This window comes from Mirounga leonina, unplaced genomic scaffold, assembly GCF_011800145.1.
Source record: "Mirounga leonina isolate KUSES-001 unplaced genomic scaffold, KU_Mleo_1.0 Mir_126, whole genome shotgun sequence".
Classification (NCBI taxonomy): Eukaryota; Metazoa; Chordata; class Mammalia; order Carnivora; family Phocidae; genus Mirounga; species Mirounga leonina.
In genome coordinates this window covers 30976110-31000836 of record NW_023270314.1, presented here as the reverse complement: position 1 = coordinate 31000836, position 24727 = coordinate 30976110, and the positions used below count along the sequence as shown (strand labels likewise).

Below are 24727 nucleotides of genomic sequence, written 5' to 3'. Positions count from 1 at the left end.
GGAACCTCCATACTGTTTTCCAGACTGGCTGCACCAGTTTGAATACCCACGAACAGTGCAAGAGGGTTCCCCTTTTTCCACATCCTCACCAACACCTGTTGTTTCTTGTGTTGTTGATTTTAGCCATTCAGACAAGTGTGAGGTGATGTCTCATTGTAGTTTTGATTTGTATTTCCCTGATGATGAGTGATGTTGAGCATCTTTTTCATGTCTCTTTTGGCCATCTGTATGTCTTCTTTGGAAAAATGTTTATTCATGTTTTCTGCCCATTTTTTAATTGGATTATTTGCTTTTGGGTGTTGAGTTGTATAAATATTTTTATATATTTTGGATACTAACCCTTTATCAGATATGTCATTTGCAAATATCTTCTCTTGAAGGGAAGTTGCTTAATATGCAAAAAACATGCAGTTTTTCCAGTTTTCTTTTTCTTTAAGAAACAAGGCAGAGGATCATAGGGGAAGAGAGGAAAAAATGAAACAAGATGAAACCAGAGAGGGAGACACACCATAAGAGACTCTTTTTCTTAGGAAACAAACTGAGGGTTGCTGGAGGGGAGGGAAGTGGGGGGGTGGGAGGGTTGGGTGATGGACATTGGGGAGGGTGTGTGTTGTGATGAGCTCTGGGTGTTGTGTAAGATTGATGAATCGCAGACCTGTACCCTTGAAACAAACAATACATTATATATATTACTTAAAAAAAAAAAAAAAGAACAATGTAAAAAAAGCAAACTGAATTTCACTATGCAGAAACAATATACTTTGTATAACCTTAAACTTCTGAAATATTTTCACTTTTATTTATTTCATAGCCTAGCACTGATGAGATTTTATAAACACTATTTGTTTTTGAAGATGATATATATTTTGAAGTTGTTGGGTATAAATTTCTATGTATGTTAGGCCAACATGGTTAATCATGATATTTGTATTTACTATCAGTACTAGCTGTTTTGTCCATTTCTTCATTTATGGAAAGAGGTGTGTTAAGAACACCCAGTATGATTGGGGGTGTGACTTTCCTTATAGTTCTGTAATACTGTGTTTTTATATTTCAAGACTGATATATAGTGCACATTACAGATGTTATATCTCTCTGGTCAGTTGAACATATAAAGTATCCTTTTTACTTTTAAGTCTACTATTTTTTTTTGGTCTTCTATCAATATAATATCATCTTCCGTTTGTTTGTGGTTTATATGGCTCATATTTTTGCCTTGAACCTTTCTTACTTATCCTTGTATTTTAGATGATTTTGTGTTTGTTTTTTTTTTATAAACAACATATACTTGGGCTTTTTTTCTCCCAGTGTGAAAAATTGTCTTTAAATTAGTGCATTTATTCAATTTACATTAAATGTAATTTTGATATAATTGTGTTTAAATTTGCAGTGTTTTGAATTGGTTTCTATATGTCCTTCCTATTTGGTTTTGTTTTTTTCCCTTCTTCCTTTCTTACCTGTTTTTAAAAATTGATTTAACTGAGTATTGTTTATTATTCAGTAGTCTGCCTACTATTAGTTTGTATTTATATACTTTTTCTATTCTCTTAGTGATTACAGCAGGGATTATAATTTTAATTTTTACTAATTTAGTAGATTAGTACTTTTACCACTTTTTAGATAATGCAGGGACACTAGAACAACTCTCATCTCCATTTACTCACATTTGACTTACATATACTGCTCTCATTATTCGTTACTTTGCTCTTTTTTGGACTTCTTAAAATAGAATCTTAGATCATTGGTTTTAAACTTTCCTTCTTGTTTAATGCCAGTATATAAAGCTATAAATGACTTCTATAAACTGCTTGAGTTGTAGCCTACAAATTTTCTTATGTTGAGTTTTCATTATCATTTAGTTCAAAGTATTTTCTCATGTCTTGTGATTTCTTCTTTGATTTATGACTTATATAGAAGTATGCTGTTTAATTTGTGGGGGGTTTTTTGAAGTAGCTTTTAGTATTAATAGTATTGTATTGTTATAATTATTATTACTCATTTTAATCACATTCCATTGTTGTCAGAGAACGTAAGTTTATATAAGTTCTTTTATTTAGTTTTTATTTTTTGAGAGAGAGCATGCACATGAGCAGGTTGAGGGGGGCAGGGGAGGGACAGAGGGAGAAAGAGAATCTTAAGCAGGCTCCATCACCACTGCAGAGCCTGATGTGGGGCTCTATCTCACGACCTTGAGATCATGACCTGAACTAAAATCAAGAATTGGTTGCTTAACCACCTGAACCACCCAGGCACCCCTATATAAGGTCTTTTAAACTTACCAAGACTTGTTTTAGTGTATGGTCTTAGTGAATGTTTCATGCACACTTGAAAACAATGTATGCTCTATTGTTGGGTGCAGTGTTTATTAATAACAAGGCAAGGTATTTGACAGTGTTCAAGATTATTGTATTATTATGCTTTTCTATATAATTATTCTATGATTTCCTGAGACATGAGTGTTAAAATCATCAACAGTATGAATGTTTGTATCTCCTTTTAGTAGTCAGTTTTTGCTTTGTGTATTTTGAACCTCTGCTATTAGTTGCATATGCATTTAGGATTATTACATTTTCTTGATAACTTAGCTTTTATTTATTATAACAAAATATTCCTCTGACCTCTAGTAATATCCCATCTCCTGAAGTCTCTTCATTGGTGTAATTTATCTACAGCAGCTTTCTTATGATTAATGTTTTCATGATATATCTTTTTCTATCCTTATGCTTTTCATCTCTGGTTTTTTTTTTTTTTTTTAAGATTTATTTATTTGAGAGAGAGAGAGAGAATGAGCAGGAGGGACAGAGGGAGAGGGAGAGAGAATCCCAAGCAGACTCCACGCTGAGCATGGAGCCTGACGCAGGGCTCAATCTCACAACCCTGAGATCACGATCTAAGCTGAAACCAAGAGTCAGACACCTAACCCACTGTGCCACCCAGGCGCCCCTTTTCATCTGTGGTTTTATATACAGTTTCTTAAAGACAGCTTATACTTGGATCTTATTTCCTTTAACTTGCTTTTTGTGCAGTTTCTTCCTTTTCATCAATGTATTCAAGCCATTTATACTTTATGAAATTACTGGTGTGGTTGAATTTTGGTTCTTAGCTTTTATTTTCCTGAAAATTTTATTTTGCCTTTGTGTTTGAAAGATATTTTTGCTGGATATAAAATTGTGTTTTCAGGGTATTATCTGAGCAGTTCTAAGGTAATGTTTCATTGCCATCTGATTTGCATTGTTACTGAAAAGAAATCAGTTTTAATTTTATTGCCTTGTGTGTGATGTGTTTTCTCTGACTGCTTTTAAGGTGTTCTCTTAATCATTGACTTTTATTTTGGTTAGGATATGCTTTGTTGAGGTTTTCTTCACTTTTCTTGCTTAGGATTTATTTGGCTGTTTGGGTATTTTTCATGAAATTGGAAAGTTTTGGCAATTATTTCTTCAAATTTTTTTCTTTCCCGTTATTTTTCTGAGACTATGTTTATAAAGATGTTAGACCATTTACTGTCTTACAGCCTACGGAAGTTCTCTTCATTGTTTTTAGACCTTTTTTTTTTCCTGTGTACTTCATGGATAGTTTCTATTGTAATGTTTTCATTTTCTCTTATCCTGTTAAGCCCATCTAATCATACTTTTTAATTTCAGATACTGTTTTCAGCTCAGGAAATTCTATTTAATTCTCTTTTACATATCCCATTTTTCTCCTAATTCTCATACTTTCCTTTTAATCTTCACCCATATTTAATAAAAAATGAAAATTTTATTCAAAAATATTTTAAAATCTTTGCTAATTCCATTATCTTTATTACTTCTAGGTCTGTTTTTGTTGAAACTATTTTGTCTTAGTTAGGGGTCATGTTTCCTACTTTCTTTGTACATGCAGTAATTTTTTATTAAATATGAATATTGAGAATGTTGCATTATTGAGTGTTTGGATTTTGGTGACTTTCAAGAATGTAGGACTTTGTACTGGCATGCTTTTAATTGGCATATGGATAGTGACATATCAATCCTTTAGAATGTTGTTTTAAAGCTTTGTTATGATTGAGATAGATTAGCCTTTAGCACCAGTTTATTGCTACTCCTAAAGCATGGCTTTATTTGGATTTCTACTGAATTAGGGTATTTAATGAGTTTTCTCTATTTTGCGAATTGTTCAGTTATAGCTCCTCATTAGTTCTCTCTGTTTTTTTGCTTGGGGTTTTGGAGTTCAGCCTTGCATATGCATAGTTTTAGTACTCAGCAATCAGCTCAAGGCATTCCTGTACAGACTCATTGAGTTCTTTCTCTTCATTGCTCCTCTTTCTTCCAAATTTGCTCTCAAATTCTAGTTCTGATGGCCTTGCTGAACTCTGATCAGTTTCCTCAGCTTAGAAATCACTATGATCTCTTGGATTTATTGTCCCTGGATTTATAGTCTAGAGTGTCCTGTAAAACGATGGGGCAGTGATTGACTCACTTCCGTTGTTTTCCATATTTCAGTGATTATGTTTTCCAGTCTCTGAAAACAGTTGTTTTATACATATTGGTTTATGATAGGAAGATGACTACCAAAGTACTAGTTAATCCATTGTGGCCTGAGCAAAAGCTTTTTCCAGGCTTAGAGTTTAATTTTATGCATATTTTTACCTCAGAAAACATTTTTTAAATATTTTATTCATTTATTATTTATTTTGATTTAAACCACATCTCTCTTTTCATGTATTTTTCTTCAGTGCTGGTTTGTAGATGATGAGTTTTCTCAGTTTTCATTTGCCAGTTGTCATTTCCAGTGAAGGGCAGTTTCACTATTTAAAGATTTCAGTTTGGCAGACGTTTTCTTCCATCACTTAGAAAATGTCCCATTGTCTTCTGGCTTCCATTATTTTATTTTATTTTTTTACAAAGTCTTCTGCAGTTTAGTTTGTTGTCCTTTTTAAGAGTATCTGTTCTTTTTTCTGTCTTTGCATTTGAGTTGGGGTTCTTTTTTGCCTTTGCTTTTCATGAATTTTATTCTTTTATTTTGATGTTCCTACACACCTTTATTTATCTTTTTTCATTGTTTGGAGTGCTTCTTAAATTGTAGGTTAATGTCTTTGAATTGTTTTAGAAAATTCTTTGCCCGGTCTCTTCAAATACTGTTTGTGCCCATTCTCTCTCTTCTTTCTCAGGAAGTCGTTAGTTATTATGTTACTACCTTTCACTGTATGTTCTGTGTCTTGTGTTTTTTTTTCCCATCTTTTTGTCTCTTTGTGCTTCCAAATTGTATTTTCTTCTGCACTTACAGTTCACTAATTCTTTCTTGAGTTGTATATAATCAGTCATTAAATTGAGTTTTTCTTTTCAGTTCTAGAATTTCTATTTCATTCTTATAGTTTTCATTTATTTGCCAAATTTTTCAATCTCTTATTTCTTTGAATTTATTATCCATGATCATCTAAAATTCCATTCCTGATATCTTTGTTATTTGAATTTCCTTTGGCCCTTTTTTCTTATTTATTGAACATTGTCTTTTTTTCTTTGTATGCCTAGTTCTTGCTTATTGTTACCATTCTTTTTCATGAGTTTTTTGAGCAATTGATCCTTTTGCTGATGGACCTTTTCTCAGACTAGTGGCTTTAAATGTAAAAGAATCTTAATTCCAAAAAATAAAATACAGTTACTTTGAAATATCCACACCAGAATGTTCAGGGGGAAAAAAGTGAACTAATAGTCCATGTGTTTCTTTATTAGTACAAAAGTAACAAGATAATACAATTAAATATCATAGACAAGTTGAAGTTATAGTTCATTTTGTATAGTTATATAGTATAGAGTCACTTGATTCTTAGCGTGAAAAAGAACATTGCCCGTGGATTTTGACTCATCTCTTCTCACATTTGAATCAAAAACAGTTTGTAGATAATGGAATACTGGAAAGCAAGTTAAATATCTGGGTTAAAAACTTGGGAACACAACTTCACCATTTACTATTTGATTTTATTCTAGATGTAGGTTTACTCAGTAGCTAGCCGGCAATGTCTCAGGCATGTCTGTAAACAGAAATACTGTGATTGTGTGCTGTTTAATGACAGGATTAATGATTATCATAATTTTCAAATACTAATGATCATAAACACTATTTCTAGATATTTTCCATAGCTGTAAAATAATCAGAAAATATCTGTAATTCATATTGGTGACATTGTCACAGGTACTGCTAATATTACTATGGTTTTTGTCTAACATTCAGCGTTGAAGAAATTGCTAAGGAAATACTAAATTTTAGTTAGAGGTTAATGAACATAAAGATATCACCTTTTCCCTCCATTTAATTTCACAGATGCCCTAATTTCTTTCACAGACCATTTAGGAGTCTGTGGACCCCAGGTTAAGAATCCCTAGTCTGAAATAATACCTTATTGTATAAGTACCTTAAACTTATAGAAAGTTAAGTATTTATGTCAACTAATTAAACATATAGCACATACTGATGTCTACATGGGTTTTTAAAAGTACAAGTTTTAGGGGCACCTGGGTGGCTCAGTTGGTTAAGCGTCCCACCCTTGATTTCAGCTCAAGTCATGATCTTAAGGTTGTGAGATCAAGCTCTGCATCAGGCTCTTGCTGGGCATGGAGCATGCTTAAGATTCTCTCTCTCCCTCGCTGTCTGCCCCTCCCCCTTCCACTCTCCACCTCTCTTTTAAAAAAAAAGATTCTGTCTCCCTCTTCCCCTCCCTACCCTCTCTCTTTCCCGCTCTATAAATAAATAAACAGTAGAAATTTTATAGTTTTATAGTATGTGTGACTTTTTAAAGTAATAGAATAGTTCTTTCAAATGTCAGAATTAAGTATAATAATTTCTTAATTACAGTTTTGGAAAGACATTGTTGATGATAATGAAGTACGTGACCTCATTTCTGACAGAAACAAGTCTCATGGTAAGGCAATAAGAAACATTTTAAATAACTTCGAAATATCAATAATAAATGAAATATCAATTTAAGTAAAATGTATATTTTCTATTATAGAAGGTACATCAGGAGAATGGATTTGGGAATCTTTATTTCATCCACCTCGAAAGCTGGGCATTAATGATATTGAAGGACAACGGGTACTTCAGATTGCAGTGATTTTGCGAAATCTTTCCTTTGAAGAGGGCAATGTTAAGCTCTTGGCAGCTAATCGTACCTGTCTTCGTTTCCTATTACTTTCTGCACATAGTCATTTTATTTCTCTAAGGCAATTAGGCCTTGACACATTAGGAAATATTGCAGCTGAGGTAAGCATGTGATAGTAACTTAAAACAGTTTTGATAGCAGTGATATTTACTTTAAATTTTTAGCATGTAGCATTATTGTATTTGCTATACTTACAGAATATGAAAGGCTTATATATAGTTTTGCCTAACATGGTATGGTATCACACACTTTTTTGGAAAAAATATTTGAAATGATGCTCCAGATTTAGTGATGGCTGTTCCCACAATAATAGCATTTTTTAAAACTTGGGCAAACTGTTCTATTAATTTTTATTAAATTTGAAATACACAACACTGAAGAGGGCTACATCAACAATAGTGTCCTTTCTTTTTTCCAGCTTCTATTGGACCCTGTCGATTTCAAAACTACTCATCTGATGTTTCATACTGTTACAAAATGCCTAATGTCAAGGGATAGATTTTTAAAGATGAGGGGTAAGTGCTTACTTAATTTTCCCATTGTATAACATGCACAGACTTTTTATCATCTGTTAAAAAATAAATACATGTTTGTGTGTGTATGCTTTTCAGGCATGGAAATTTTGGGAAATCTTTGCAAAGCAGAAGATAATGGTGTTTTGATTTGTGAATATGTCGATCAGGACTCATACAGAGAGATCATTTGTCATCTCACTTTACCTGATGTGCTGCTCGTGATCTCAACACTCGAGGTGCTATATATGCTCACAGAAATGGGAGATGTTGCTTGCACAAAAATTGCAAAAGTAGAAAAGAGCATAGGTAAGACTAAATGAAAGAAATATTTATTTTCTTTATTGAGGAAAAAATATTTGATGGGGTGCTATACTAAATCACAATTGATATTTGGGGTGTACTATTTATTTTGAGGAGTCATTACCCTTTCAGACATACATGTTTGTGTTATTCTTTCTGCCTGTTGCTGAAACTTGTCATATAGAGACCAGGGTGTATGTGGTTATCAATAACTCCTGTTCCTTTCTTTATTTCTGTTACTACTTATCAAATCCAACCAAACAACCAACAAAATTGCTATAACTCTGAGGAGCAGGTCTTTCTGTTTCAAATGGTCAGCTGCTACTATTAAGCAACTGAAGCTGAGTGAAAAAGTTTCCTTGTGTTCCTAGAAGTTGCTGGTAATGGTATTAGTCTTAAAATTAATCAACTTACCACCTCTTTAGTGGGTTGTCAGTTTTAAGCACAATTATGAAAGTATGTCACGTTAACATTTACTCATTGACTAGAATGATTTCTATCTTTGGTATAAATACTAAAACCAGAGTTAATAGAGATTTGGCTTGAAATTATTAGTGAGAAATTAAGATGTCACTTTCCATATCAGTAGTTCCTAAATCTGGCTACACATCAGAATCAGTTGGGAAACTTTTCAAAAATAAAGATCCTAATCCCCATCCCAGAGCTACTAAGTCAGACTTCAGAGATTGAGCCTAAAAATCTTTTTTAAAGATCCACAGATAATTCTGATGTACAATGATTCATGGACTGCCATCTTAGAAGTACTTATTCTGTATAGCATGTGTTTTTCAGCAATGTCACTGTTTAATAATATTACTAATAACTATTGGTTTTTAATTTATTTTAGACATGTTAGTGTGTCTGGTTTCTATGGATATTCAGATGTTTGGCCCTGATGCACTAGCTGCAGTAAAACTCGTCGAACATCCAAGTTCCAGTCATCAAGTTTTATCTGAAATTAGGCCACAAGCTGTAGAACAAGTCCAAACCCAGACCCATGTAGCATCTGCCCCAGGTTAGTGTTTTTACATAATGTTTTTCAGTATGGTTACTGGTGTGTAAGATTTAATACTAAAGATAAATGTAAATGTGCAGTACAGGGAACTGATACCATAGTGGAATAGGCTAAAGCAGAACTTGAGTATGAGCTTTAATTTCTTAGATATTATACATAACAGGAGCAGTAGGACCAAAGTGAGCCCAGAGGAAGAATAGTATAATAGATTTTTTAAAAAACATTTAGAGGCATATGAGGGATTAGATATTTACAATTGTGAGAGCAATATGAAGTGTTCCGATGAACTTATTTGTGATTTTGGTCATTGGAAATTGATATGCCAAGAATAAGTTAATCATACATGACCTTATAATTCCAGCTGGTCATCCAAGTACATAAGTATAATACCTCCTAATACTTGAACCAAAAACCATAGAATCAGAGTCTTGGATCAGACACACATGCATACGTACACACATGACATGTGTACCTGCACCTGTGCACCCTTCTTAGGGTCCCTTGGGTCAATTCTGTTTAACTCAAATGTCTTTAATTAGAATTCATAGCTGTCTAATCATGAGTATTCTCTTCAGTCCTTGGACTTCTTTCTCCTGGCTCGTTATGAGTCATTTTTATACTTTAGCACTCTCAGCCTTTCTGGGAGTGCTTTCTCTACCTTCATTTGTCTTAACAAAACAATCCATCTTTCCCCTCACCTGCTCTTTCCACCTCCCACCATTCCCAAGACATTTCTCTTTCCTTGTATTTTTTAATAGAGGATACTCTTTTTCTCAGTTGATCTTATTACTTCTCACTCGCAATTAATGTGGAAGCTATGTGGCATGATTTTCTTTAACTTCTTAACCCTTCACTTACAAACTTATTAGCATCTGAACTCATTTTCCTTCAACTTCCACTTGTCTTTAGAGATGTCAGCTTCTGAATCTGTGCTCTGAGTATCAGTCTCCTCGTTCCTATATCTCAAACCTCTTTTTCTTTACTTGCTTCTTCCTTTCAGCCTAGAAATACATTTAGATCATCAACCTCCCTCACTACCCTTAATTCAAAAATCTCATTATTTTTTACCTTTAACTACCACATCCATCTAATCACCAAATCTTGTTGAGTCTTCCTAAATACCCTGGCTTCTTCAGTTGCCAGTGCAATGCCTCAGTTTAGACTTCCATCATATCTCTCAGCTACTTGTTCTCCTCTCATTTAATCATGGCCCCAGTCTCTCCTCTATTCTAACTCATAGGATCACAATTATATACTCTATTCCCATGAGAAGTGTGTAATATGTAGCACATATTTTGTTGATTTCCACTATGTCCTTCTGAAGTATATGGTAGAGTTGTATCATGTGCGCGTTTAACTTCCTTGGTATCAACTAACAGAATTGGACAAACAAAGCATGAAAAAAATAGGTAATTTTGACTACTAAACTACTCAGTAGCTTTCATCCACAGGTAATAGCATACTGGGGAATCAATGGTCAAATAGTAATGTTTTCTCAGCCTTGACAAAGAAATGAAAGAGTTCTTTTTGCCAGTTCAGTGGGTGGTAGGGGTATATTCCTATCCTCAAAGAAGAAATTGAGGATTAAATTAACTGAGGGCCAGAGAGAAACTCTGCTCAACAAAGAGAGGAATTAATAAATTGTCAGTAATACAGTGAAATAAAATAGGCCATTTGATGGATATTTAAGGGTAATTTTAATGAAAGATACTGATTTTGCCTCCTCATTGACCAGTGACCTCAACAAATGAACCCATCCCCCCCAACTAAGATTTCACCCTCATTTGGCAAATGGACAAAATTAAATGTTTAGAGTTTGTGACTTGTTCATATAAATAGTAATTTATTGATAGAGGTGGGAATAAACCTCTAAGGACCTAAAACTTTTGAACTGGTGGGCATTTTATTACTTGCTCATCATGAATGACAACTTTTGTTTGATTAGTTATCATTTATAGTTTGTCCCTCCATCCCCCATCATTTGTTTAATACCATTTTCTTATGGAATGGTCGTCTTCAAAAGTTTTGCTCACTTCTCATCACGATAAAAACTTATGTAACCTTTCACCCACTTTCAGTTTGACATCTAAATTTCTTCATTATAATTTAAAGTTGTAAATAAAATTTTTGTGTATATTAAATTGACATTTTAAAGTAAAAAATACTTTTTGTATCGAGTGGAATCTTGATATTTTCCATCATCCATTTTAAAAAAATACACAGACTCTTAATATCAGAAATTTCATGGTACCCTCTTTCTCCTTTAACTCATATCCTCCACCCTATCAGTACTTCTCAGCTATAAATGTAGACATTTTATTTTATTTTTTTTTTTAAAGATTTTATTTATTTATTTGACAGAGACACAGCAAGAGAGGGAACACAAGCAGGGGGAGTGGGAGAGGGAGAAGCAGGCTCCCCGCAGAGCAGGGAGCCCGATGTGGGACTTGATCCCGGGACCCTGGGATCATGACCTGAGCCGAAGGCAGTCGCTCAACCGACTGAGCCACCCAGGCGCCCAAATGTAGACATTCTAATTTAACTTTTTCAATTTCCTGTTACTCTATAAAGTTTTAAGTGCTTAAAATTTTATCATTATAAGTTTTTGAAATAAATTACATGAAACAGTACATGACAAAGTAGCTATTGGAAGTTCATCTCTTAATGAGGTGGTTCTCTGGAAAGTGTTACTCCAGTGTGTCCCAAAATGAATATTTTTTAACTGCTAGAGTGAAACTGGGTTCAACATCAATCGTATCTCCATTTTTCCTTTTTATAGATTTAATTTGAAAATCTAGCTCACATCAATGAATAGCTAAGGATAGAATTTACAATTCTTTGAGCTTCAGAATTATCCAAAATTATTAAAATTATATTTAACGATCTGTCAACTGAGTTCTTTGATTTTGTTGAAATCAGAGAATTAACATGTGACTCATAAAAGAATTTGTTGCCCAGTCATTACATTTACTTTTAAGTTTTATTGGCAATATGTCAAAAAGATATTAACAAGATATGACTATAAAATGTACTAGCTGACTCTTGCTTAGATGCACCTTGTTTAAGCTGATATAGTCAAGAAATATTAGCATAGCAGTTCTCAAACTTCAGGGTGCATCAGAATTGGCTGGTGGGCTTACACACTGATTTCTAGGCTCCATACCCTGAATTTCTGATTCAGGTGGACCGAAGAATTTTAATTTCTAAACAAGTTCCCATGAGATGCTGATGCTTCAAGTCAGGGGACTATACTTTGAGGACCACTGGGTTAGGAAAATTGAAATATTGTTCAAGACCAGTACAGTTTTTTGATAAGGTGCTTTTATCATGTGCTTTGAGTACTTTTTTGTCAAAACCTTAGAACTGCAGATTTCTCCCCTTTAGCAATAGAAAATGTCTCCCATATAACCTGATAAAGTTAGTCTTTATTATCAAAAGTATTTTTCTTAATCAGCCTCACTTTCCATTACTTAGAAAAAGTTCAACTTTATTTTTCATTCCAAGAAAGTATGGTTAATAGGTGTTCCCATGACACCTTCCTTACTTCAAAATTCTAAGATAGTTAAACTAGCCATGAGATTGTCATCTGAATGAAATAAGATGCCACCACCTTCATTATTTCTTTAAGAAAATTCTCTGTGCTTTACTTATACAAGATTCTGCCTCAAAAGTAATGCCCTTTTTAACAGTAGTTAAAGGGTAGAGGAGGAAAGAACATTAAGCAAAAATTGTCATCACTCTGTGTCTGAATTCAGAACACACCAAAGGGCCAGAATACTCAATACCTCAAGCCCAGTGTTGCCCTTAACTATAATACATAAAACATCACAAAATATAGACAGGAAGCCCTACCATAATACCTTGGTTAAAAGAAGCTTTGTGGATTCTAATGATTCTAATTCTCCCTTTGGTGTCCTAGAGGTTTGTACATCATTCATCATCATCATCATCATCATCATCATCATCATCATCATCATCATAGCTGACAATTATATAGTGCTAACTATGTGCCAGGCTTTGTTTTAAGTGGCTTATATATAAACTCCTTTAATCCTCATAATGACCTATGAGGTTAGTGTACTGTTACTTTTCCCCACTTTATAGACAGAGAGGTTAATTAACTTGCCCGTGGTTACAAAGCTAGTAAGTGCTGGAACTCTGGTGCCAGCCACTCTGGCTTGAGAGCCATGCATTTAATCATACCTGCATTGCTATAAAGGATGGATGAGAGTTAAAACTTTCTGTTCCAAAATGGGAGAAGAGCAGTTTTAGAAAGGAAGGAATATATAAAAGGTTGAGCATCTAGGATATGATTCCTTTTAAAGATTTTTATTTATTTATTTTGAGAGAGAGAAAGTAAGGGAGGGACAGAGGCAGAGGGAGAGAGAGAATCTCAAGCAAACTCCCCGCTGAGTTCTGAGCCCGTCTCAAGGCTCAATCCCATGATCCCACGACCCTGAGATCATGACCTGATCCGAAATCAAGAGTCAGGCATTCAACCGACTGAGCCACCCAGGTGCCCCTGGAAGTTGATTCCTTTTAAAGCAGAAGTACCTTTGAATCATTTAGAATGAGTCTTTAGGTATCTTTCCTGAAGGCAGTGCTTCTCAGTTTGTAGCCACTTTTATAGTAATTCTATGTTTCCAGTTTATATTCTTAATTTAATTGTGGCTGCTTTATTCTTCTTTATGCATTATTCATAAAATTTTTATAATTTCAGCATAATTTCTAATATTTCACTCAATTGGTCATCAATTGATTCAGGAGATTTCAGTCTGAATAGGGTATATTCTCTCATAGTACAATTGATGAAGGAAAAGGAGGAAGATTTCCAAGTGGGTTCAGGCCCTGTTTAGATATTTTCTCTAATGGTGTCATCAAGTTAGGAGAAGAAAAGATAAGCTGGGGTTGCACCAGGAAAATAGTTTTGATTATAATTATTTTGTTCTGTAAAAAAATAGCATGTCATAGTATGGGGTCTAAAATATGACAGACCTGGATTCAAATCCAATACCCCTAAAAGAAGGCTTTCCAGCTATACACAGCTCTGCCATTTCCATCATGTGTTCCGTTTATAAACTTAATCTCTGAGCTTTATTTTCTTCATTAGCAAAATGGGAATAATTAAATTTAGACCTATAAATAAGATTAAAACGAACAATAGTTTAGAAATACATTTGTTCTGTTTGAGGATTCTGAGTTTCACTAAAATGTTATTTGAAAAATGGTCCATTTTATAAGTTTAAAAACTATAAAATAATGCTGATGAAGCAGTATAATTTTTAATTTTATAAATATCTAAGATTCATATTTAAATTATCATAATATGACAGTTTATATTATCATATTTTTATATTTTCATTAGTTCCTTTATATACAGCAGAAAAGAAAACATTTATTTTCCTACAGATCTGTTCAACTTGTTAGAAAATAATAGATGATTTGTACATTGGACTTGAATTGTTTTAAAATATGTCATAAGCAAAATCTCAGAAGTTGGTATGTGTTTTAAGATTAATAGCTAGTACATTTTTACCCAACCATCTTGCCTCTCTTAGGACAAAAGGTATACTTGAAAACTATTATTACAACAGATTTTTTTTTTCCCCAGAAGAATAATCTTATGAAAATCCTTTCTTGAATGTAGGACTTTAAATTAGTTCAGACTTTTTGTTCACCCTTTCCCAGAAATGTTATATATATGCCACTTTCAGAGTTTAATATTAATCTTTTATTTTATTTTTATTTTTATTTTATGATTTTATTTATTTGACAGAGAGACAGCGAGAGAGGGAACACAAGCAGGGGGAGTGGGAAAGGGAGAAGCAGGCTTCCCACTGAGCAGGGAGCCCGATGCGGAGCTCGATCCCAAGACCCTGGGATCATGACCTGAGCCGAAGGCAGACGGTTAACGACTGAGCCACCTGGGTGCCCCAGTATTAATCTTTTAAATTCAGAAGTGAAGTGATTCTTTCTGATACTATCTGTTTCTATAACTAAACTGATTCTTATTTACTGATGTGTTGAGCTGTGTGACCTTGGGCTAGTTATTTTAATCCCTTTGAGTCTCAGTTTCCTTATGTGTACCCATCTCACAGAAGAATTCATATATAAAGTATTTAACTCAGTGTCTGACCCATGGGAAAAAAAGATTATATTAGCTATATAATCCATATTATTGTTATTATTTGAATGATTGTAAAGAGTTTATATAAAGCATCGAAGACAGTGCCTGGTATAATATGTGCTCCTTTCTCAAATTTGTATATTTTCATTATGCTTATACCCTTTTTAAAAGATACTCATTGTGAATATTAACTGTTTCAGTATCCATGAGCTAAACATGGCATATAGTGACTAAGTTTGTACAAATGATGTAGCTAATGTATTTTTTTCTTTAGCTTCCAGAGCAGTTGTAGCACAGCATGTTGCTCCACCTCCAGGAATAGTGGAAATAGATAGTGAGAAGTTTGCTTGTCAGTGGTAAGTGGTTTATTTCTATTAAGGCTTTATCCTTGGGAAGAATAAAGCAAAAGAGAAAAGGAAATGTATTTCAACAGTCATCCGGAATGTTTTATTCTGTATTTCTTTTTAGTCAGAGTAGAATATCATTTATACAAAGAATGGACAATGTAAAACCATTTCACCTGCATTTTAGAATAATTTGAAAGAGAAGCGTTCATCAGAATCTTCAGAATTAAAATTACACCACTTAACTTCTTTGTGGAGTAAAATTTGTGTTAAAACATTATCTTTGACTTTGTAGAAAATAAGATTTGTCAGATTATAGGATTTTTATTTCTTAAATTAATGTTTTATTAAAACTGAACTGGACTGTCTTTAAGAAAATAAAACCAGATTTTGTTGTTAAATGTCCCTTCTTTTTCATCACAAGCAGTACTTCTTGTTCATTGATAGTTAATTTTTCCTTTTTCGGCGTAGTAAGGGAAAATGAGTCAAATGATACAATAGCTAGTGGGTTTACATGGAAATAAGCAACTTGAAAATAATATTTTATTGAGAAGACTGACTAGTCATATATCAGCCACTTCCTGAAAAAATAAATTGTAGACTTGTTTAGATTTCATTTTCTCATGGATAGTAGCTTCCACAGAGTTATGAATTCCAGCTTAAATTCTTTAGAAGATTAACAGCTTGAATAGAAAAGATCACTTTCTGATGATGTATTACTTTAAAAATTTTCTTTCTTTGATCCCTTTTCTCCCATTCTCTAACATTATTTGTCTCCCATTCCATGTTCCTGTCATTCTGTGTTCCATATTTTTGGTGCTTTCATATCTTTGTTCCTGTGGCAGTTTTCTCTAGACTTTTCCACTTTGCCTAAAATCGGGTTTATATTTTTAAATATCTCTAATTATTTGCTTTTTCCTCCCCTTCTATATTTTTACACCTTATACTTGATGAATCTCTTCCAGTAATACTTGGAAATGTTTATCTTCTACACTAAAACCAAAAGAGGTTTTTTGTACCTAGTCTTTTGAAAAGTCAGTACTCAAAGAATTATGAAAGTTTGAAAAAGTTTGTACCACATGCACAGTAAAATGTTGTGTGTTAGGTATAGATTTGGTCTTCTAAATCCCATTTGCACATTTCTGCCAGTTCTAGTGAGGAAGGAGGAGAGAATCATTTTAAAATTATTTAATCATAAGTATTATTTGATTCAGTTTATATAAACAGCTGTAAATTGGCCTGTTATATGTATAGTAAGTCCTAGAAAAGAATCCTATGAAGGTAATTCGGCCTCCAGTCCTAACATATATGAATGGAAGTCACGATATGAAAAAGACAAACTGAAGTTTGAGTTAATTTGTAATGCATTAGGAATAGAAGTTTCTGAAATGGGGGAATGGACGTGTGAGGCATGGGAGAAGTTAGGTGAGTGTTTTTTCTTAAGGAATTTGTTCCAAGAGACAACAGAAGTTTAATTTTAGTTCAGTGTTTCTTCCATTTTCCACATCTCCAATGGAAATAGCTCATTATTGGGAGTTTCTGTTATATTTTATTTATTGCAAGACAGGAAATTGAGTAGATATTGATTTGTTGTAGAATATTTGTTGCCAACAGACCAATCCTGTTCTCACTGGGGTGTGAACACAGTTTTTATATTTGTTGTTAATGATTTTTTTAATACTAAAATAAATATGATTAAATAGTTAATCTCCTTTTATTTGGTTTCGTCAGTCTAAAACCTAGCATGCATTTTTTGCTAATATGAGAAAGTGAAATTTGATTAACAGGCATAAATATTATTTTATAAGACATTGCCTTCAAGTGGTTTTACTATACTTAAATATAAACTCTCCTATAATATATTGCATAATGCCATTTATTTCTCTCCTTTTTAGGCTAAATGCTCATTTTGAAGTAAATCCAGATTGTTCTGTCTCTCGAGCAGAAATGTATTCTGAGTACCTCTCAACGTGCAGTAAATTAGCTCGTGGTGGAATCCTAACTTCAACTGGATTTTATAAATGTCTTAGGTAGGATGCATAGTTGTTGACTTTAAACAAAGTTGATTTATATCACCTAGAGCATCTCTTGCTCTTTAGAGAAAATACGAACCATCTATCTAGTTTTAAATATTTCTACTACTTGAAATTTCATATTGGCTAGGTTATAGTAAGATAGAAATTTAAATACAAGGGGATTTTGGAAATCAAACCTGGTGTTTGTGTTTGAACATTATGAGGCTTATCGAAGAAAGAGAAGGGAGAAACTTTTTTCTACACTACTTTAATATGTTAAAGACATGACTTTTGCCCTTTTTAATCTTGAATAACAGTCTATAACTAATATTCTTCAAATATCGAGGCTTTTGATATTTTGCAAAGTTCATAAAATAGACACTACCTGGATGCAGCTTTTTTGTTAATTATATAGAGTATAGAATTATTTAAAACCCCACAGTGTTAATAAATAATGATTTTAAAAATTGGAGAACTGATCTTTTATATTTTTTCTTTGCTTCCCACCTTTGCAGAATACAACAGTATGAATCATACTGGTTCGTACATTGGTAGTAATAACATATACTGCTGCTGTTCATGTAAACATTGTTAGAAGTCTGTTTTTTGCTCGTGTGCTAGTTAAGAAAACTAAGTATGTGTGTGCTTTACAGAACGGTCTTTCCAAATCATACAGTGAAGAGAGTGGAGGATTCTAGTAGCAACGGGCAGGCACATATTCATGTAGTAGGAGTAAAACGGAGGGCTCTACCACTTCCCATTCAGATGTACTATCAGCAGCAACCAGTTTCTACTCCTGTTGTTCGTGTTGATTCTGTTCCTGATGTATCCCCAAGTCCTTCACCTGCAGGTATTAATTTTTGAGTTTTAAGTATTACTAATTTAACAAAAAAGCAAAATGAAACTGTATATTGTATAAATTTAAAATGTATAATTTTTCCTCGTGTTTCCAGTAGCTTATTTGCTTATTCTGTTACTTTTATCATATTTGTATGATGCAAAGTTGTTAGATGTTAATTTCTTAAAACGATTCTTTCTTGTATTAACTAATACAATGCCTACATGCAGCTTTTCAGTCATTTCATTATGAATTTTGACTTTTCCCTCCTATTTTCAGGAATCCCTCATGGACCACAAACTGTAGGAAACCATTTTCAGAGGACTTCTGTTACCAACCCATCTTCAAATTTGACTGCAACACAAATGTCTTTTCCAGTACAAGGTGTTCATACTGTGGCACAGACTGTTTCAAGAATTCCACCAAATCCTGCAGTTCATACCCACCAGCAGCAAAATGCTCCAGTGACTGTCATTCAAAACAAAGCTCCAATTCCTTGTGAAGTCGTTAAGGCTACAGTAATCCAGAATTCTCTCTCCCAGACAGCAGTTCCTGTTAGCATTGCTGTGGGAGGAGGAGCTGCTCCGAGTTCTGTGGCTCAGAACCACAGCACAGGGCCACAGCCTGTTACAGTGGTAAATTCCCAGACACTGCTTCATCATCCGTCTGTAATTCCACAGCAGTCTCCCTTGCACACAGTGGTACCAGGACAGATACCTTCGGGCGCTCCTGTTACGGTAATTCAGCAAGCTGTCCCACAGAGTCATATATTTGGCAGAGTACAGAACATCCCAGCATGTACTTCTACAGTTTCACAGGGTCAGCAGTTAATCACCACATCGCCCCAGCCTGTGCAAACTTCATCTCAACAGACATCAGCTGGTAGCCAGCCGCAAGACACTGTTATCATAGCACCTTCACAGTATGTGACAACTTCTGCATCCAATATTGTCTCAGCAACTTCAGTACAGAATTTTCAGGTAGCTGCAGGACAGATGGTTACCATTGCTGGTGTCCCAAGCCCACAGCCCTCAAGGGTAGGGTTTCAGAACATTGCACCAAAACCTCTCCCTTCGCAGCAGGTTTCATCGACGGTGGTACAGCAGCCCATTCAACCACCACAGCAGCCAGCCCAACAAAGTGTAGTGATTGTAAGCCAGCCAGCTCAACAAGGTCAGACTTACACACCAGCCATTCACCAAATTGTTCTTGCTAATCCAGCAGCTCTTCCAGCTGGTCAGACAGTTCAGCTAACGGGGCAGCCAAACCTAACTCCATGTTCCTCGCCATCACCTGTCCCAGCTACTAATAACCAAGTCCCTACCGCCATGTCATCTTCCTCCACCGCTCAGTCACAGGGACCACCTCCTACTGTCAGTCAGATGCTGTCCGTGAAAAGGCAGCAGCAGCAGCAGCTTTCACCAGCACCCTCGCCACAGCAGGTACAAGTACAGGTTCAGCAGCCCCAACAAGTACAGATGCAGGTCCCGCCACAGCAGGCGAACGCAGGCGTTGGTCAGCCTGCTTCTGGGGAGTCAAGTCTCATAAAACAGCTGCTGCTTCCAAAGCGTGGTCCTTCGACACCGGGTGGCAAGCTAATTCTCCCGGCTCCACAGATTCCTCCTCCTAATAATGCACGAGCTCCTAGCCCTCAGGTGGTATACCAGGTGGCCAATAACCAAGCAGCAGGTTTTGGCGTGCAGGGGCAATCTTCAGCTCAGCAGCTGTTGGTTGGGCAGCAAAACGTTCAGTTGGTCCAAAGTGCAATGCCACCCACAGGGGGAGTGCAAACTGTGCCCATCTCAAACTTACAAATACTGCCAGGCCCGCTGATTTCGAACAGCCCAGCCACCATTTTCCAAGGGACTTCTGGCAACCAGGTAACCATAACAGTTGTGCCAAATACAAGTTTTGCAACTGCAACTGTGAGTCAGGGAAATGCAACTCAGCTCATTGCTCCAGCAGGAATTACCATGAGTGGAACACAGGCAGGAGTTGGACTTCAGGTGCAAACGCTTCCAGCCACTCAGACATCTCCAGCTGGACAACCATCCTGTACTACTGCTACTCCCCCATTCAAAGGTGATAAGATCATTTGCCAAAAGGAGGAAGAAGCAAAAGAAGCAACAGGTTTACATGTGCATGAACGTAAAATTGAAGTCATGGAGAACCCGTCCTGCCGACGAGGAACCACGAGCACCAGCAATGGGGATACAAAGGAAAATGAAATGCAGGTGGGAAGTCTTTTAAATGGGAGAAAGTACAGTGACTCAAGTCTACCTCCTTCAAACTCAGGGAAAATTCAAAGTGAGGCTAATCAGTGCTCACTAATCAGTAATGGGCCATCGTTAGAATTAGGTGAGAATGGAACATCTGGAAAACAGAACTCAGAACAAATGGATATGCCGGATATCAAAAGTGATTTGAAAAAACCTCTAGTTAATGGAATCTGTGATTTTGATAAGGGAGATGGTTCTCATTTAAGCAAAAACATTCCAAATCACAAAACTTCCAATCATGTAGGAAATGGTGAGATATCTCCAGTGGAACCGCAAGGGACTTTAGATGCCACTCAGCAAGATACTGCCAAAGGTGATCAACTGGAAAGAATTTCGAATGGACCTGTATTAACTTTGGGTGGTTCGCCATCTGTGAGCAGTTTGCAGGAGGCTCCAAATGCGGCAGCACCGCAGTTTAGTGGTGCTGACTTGCCTAACGGACCTCTAGCTTCAAGTCTGAATTCAGATGTGCCTCAGCAACGCCCAAGTGTAGTTGTCTCTCCACATTCTACAACCTCTGTTATACAGGGGCATCAGATCATAGCAGTTCCCCACTCAGGATCAAGAGTGTCCCATTCTCCGGCCCTGTCATCTGACGTTCGGTCTACAAATGGCACAGCAGAATGCAAAACTGTCAAGAGGCCGGCAGAGGATAACGATAGGGAAACAGTCACAGGAATTCCAAATAAAGTAGGAGTTAGGATTGTTACAATCAGTGACCCCAACAATGCTGGCTGCAGCGCAACAATGGTTGCCGTGCCGGCAGGAGCCGACCCCAGCACGGTAGCTAAAGTAGCAATAGAAAGTGCTGCTCAGCAAAAGCAGCAACATCCGCCGCCATATGGACAGAGTGTGGTCCCCCAGGTAAGTCGTTCTGCTGTCAACGTTGGAAATAGGAATTTAGGGGAATGTGCACTGTCGGGTCTTTGCCTCATCTTGAAGAGTTAATTGTGTCAGCTCACCAGTGTACTCGGACTCCCACGCTCCTATTTTTCGGTGTTTTTTGTCATATTAAACAACCGTCTCAATTGTTAACTTTAGCACATGGTTTAAAGAATCTTTTCAATTTTGTTATAGACCCAAATTAGTAATTTTTAGACCCAAGATAGAGGAGCACTTGCTAATCTGACATCTTTTGGGGAATTTTTTAATTGTAAGTTAGTCTCCTTTGGCCTCCTTTGGGGGGCTGGGGGTGGTGCAGGATATACTAAGAGCACTTCAAAACGGAGGTTCTGTATTTGATTTTGACACGACTGTGTATTTGTGGCTCTTTTCACCATTCTTTTGTAAAAAAGATGACTCCCATAAGTACTTTATCAGGTGTTTTCTTGTTCTATTTTTATATTGACTTAGTTGCCTTTATTCTTTAAAAAGTATTATAATTTCAATTTCTTTCAGCTGTTCTGATATTCTTGCTTTTGTGTTTCTTACTCCTTTACCCTACTGTCATGTTTCTGTTATCCCCTCTTTAATAGTCTCTCCAATCTCTGTTGTACCCTGTAGTAAATAAAAGTGTTTTCTAGGACTAGTGCTACTGAATTGAGGGTTCATTCTGCCTGTAAAGATTTTCAGGTCAATCTTGTGTGTGTTTCCACTGAAACTAGGGGTTTGCTTAGCAGTTGTCTTTAACCTAATTTCCTGGATGACTTTTCCTTCATTCTCTTTCCTAAGTACTACATAGCCAGAGCCTTCTGTGACTATTGCCAACTCTGCTGGCACTCTTCTGACTTGGGCTTCTTCTCTGCGCTTTTGGGGTTTACAGCAGATCTATGGCCATTGTTGGCAATAGTACCAAATCTGGGGGTGGAGGGAGGAGCAAAATGAAAGATGAAAGAACAAAGAATCCCTTGCTTCAGAGCAGTTCATCCACTGATGTGCATCTTTTTTCATGTGAGTGGATAAAACTGGACAGTGCTGTCGGGGGGCATAAGGAGATTTTAATTCATACATTAGTACTGTATTGCTTGGATTTATTTTTATTGCAAGGTACCTAAATACATTGAGTATTCTTTAGTTGATGTGTACATGGCAATAATTAGGACTGAGTTTTAGCAAAGAACACTTAAGGCAATTTTACTCAGACAAACTGCTACAAGTTGAATTTTTCATTTATTAAACACAGTAAAAATTTTTTAAAGTAGTGCAGTGTCTGGCATATAGTTAAGCGTTCAGTAAAGCTGATTTTTATGTATTTTTTTCCTATATTTATAATTTCTCAGTTCATCTTGATTATGTTCCTGACTGTTTTTTCCTCTCAGATTCTCTTATAATCCTAAATAGTTACAGACTAAGCCAAATGAGAGAAAAACTCCGTTACTGTGGAATTATCAACCCTCATTTTTTTGTGCGTCCTTAATTTTCCAGTGTGATTATATTCAATAATGATACTTAAGAACCAAGAATACTTGTTAAGACTAGGACCTGTGTTAGGAACTTGGTACTAAAGCATTTTCTCATTTAATCCTTAAAATAACTCTGTGAAGTAAAAATTGTTATTACTGTTTTAGAGATGAGGCTCCAAGCTACAGAATAACTCGCCCAAGGTCACCAACTAATGTGAAGTGGTTCCAGGACTGAACCACTTGGGTGTGTGTCTGAAACAAAGATTCATTCTCTTAACCCATTTCTCCACTATTTTACAAGATTTCATTGAAAAGTTCTAGAAAGCCCTTTTATATATAACATACTGATTATTTGAACTATTATATTACAAAATGTGAGTAGCATTAAATTATAATTTTAGGACATGAATGCTAAAACTTTTTTCTTTACACATTGGACATATATGTATCTCATTCAAGCCATAAAATTATTACATTTTATTCCTAATATGAAAAATGTGTTTTTTAATATATATTGTCCCGAAGAATATAGTCCATTAAAAATGGCTACATTCTTTATTTTTAAAATTAGTGTTCGGTTGGCATGTAGAAATTTAAAACTTTGCAAGGAAAAAAGAGATAGCATGCATGTGTCTATGAGAGAGAGAATTAAAAACTGGGATTCTTACGTGTAACACTTAGCAGGGTGACTGCTACATAGTTAGGCACTCAGTAATAGTACAGCAGTATTTTACCTTCATATATGGGAATAAAGTACTTATAAAGGCTAAAAAAGATCAACTGTTCAAGATGGGATCATAAATTTCCTTTTGAAGGGTCAGCTGTTGGCCTTCTTAAGAGCCTACTAATAGAAAACCATTTCCATTGTTGCCCAGATTCTTCGGGTTTCTTTTATATAGACCTTGGTTTAACATCATTTTATTCACTATTTGAATTGGTGCTTTAAAGGGGTAGATGAAATAGAGGATTTTAAATGTGATTTTTCAGCCAAGCCTTATTATTTCTACCATTTCAAGGGGTCTAGGGATGTTAAGGAGGCACCTGGACCCCAAGGAGGGACTTTCAGACTTGCAGAATGTTCAGGGCTGGAAAGACTGCAGGGAAATGTCCCTGCTGAGAATGGCCAACAGGTAATCCTTCCTACTACCATTGAACATGTTATTTCATGTTTCTTTTCTCAATTTTGTTTCCTTTCACTCCCATTAATCAGCTATATTAATTTCATTACAGAAAAAAAAATTAACAGAAAAGGAGACAGATCTATGAAAGCAAATGATATAACCACAGTTTTTGTGTTTAAGTAGTATTTAGCTGGGTGGTACGTATAAGTACATACAAAATAAATTGTACCTATTTCAAGGCAAACTTCTTTATTTGTAGCTGCTTATTTTCAATCTGTTGTATTTGCAAGCTATAGGATATCTGTTCATGAATTGGTATCTTCTGGAGGCATAAAACTAGATTGGCACATAAAAAATAAAAATGAATAAAAAAAGAAAAATAATTATAAATATTTACCTAAAGATTTGCCTTTTTCAGGAGCATGTAAAACACATGTTGAACAGAACAGAACAATAGCTGTTAATCCCATGATCTGAAGACATGCTAAATTCTTGTATATAAAAATAGTTTTCTTAAGGATGTATTTGTTTAAGGTGTTTTATATGTGCCTTTCCTCCGTGTCCTTCACATAGGAATCATTGCTGATATGGTTCTATGTGACACTCAATTTTGGTACCTTCCTGGTCCCTTCCTTTCTTTGATAAAGAGCTTGAAGTTAATCAACCCATCAGAAAGCAGATCTGTAGCCTCAAGGG

The 24727-nt window shown here is 35.4% G+C and overlaps 1 protein-coding gene across 2 annotated transcripts in view; it reads left to right on the top strand.

The window, feature by feature from the left end:
• The window catches only part of ARID2 (AT-rich interaction domain 2), a 163195-nt gene that overhangs the window by 97731 nt on the left and 40737 nt on the right, over window positions 1-24727 (top strand). For both annotated transcript variants that reach the window (XM_035002824.1, XM_035002825.1), the window contains 9 exons: window positions 6829-6895; window positions 6986-7236; window positions 7554-7650; window positions 7747-7956; window positions 8798-8965; window positions 15367-15448; window positions 17332-17466; window positions 18105-18301; window positions 18569-21432. In XM_035002824.1, the coding sequence (XP_034858715.1) occupies window positions 6829-6895; window positions 6986-7236; window positions 7554-7650; window positions 7747-7956; window positions 8798-8965; window positions 15367-15448; window positions 17332-17466; window positions 18105-18301; window positions 18569-21432 (4071 nt within the window). The remainder of the gene's footprint in view (window positions 1-6828; window positions 6896-6985; window positions 7237-7553; window positions 7651-7746; window positions 7957-8797; window positions 8966-15366; window positions 15449-17331; window positions 17467-18104; window positions 18302-18568; window positions 21433-24727) is intronic.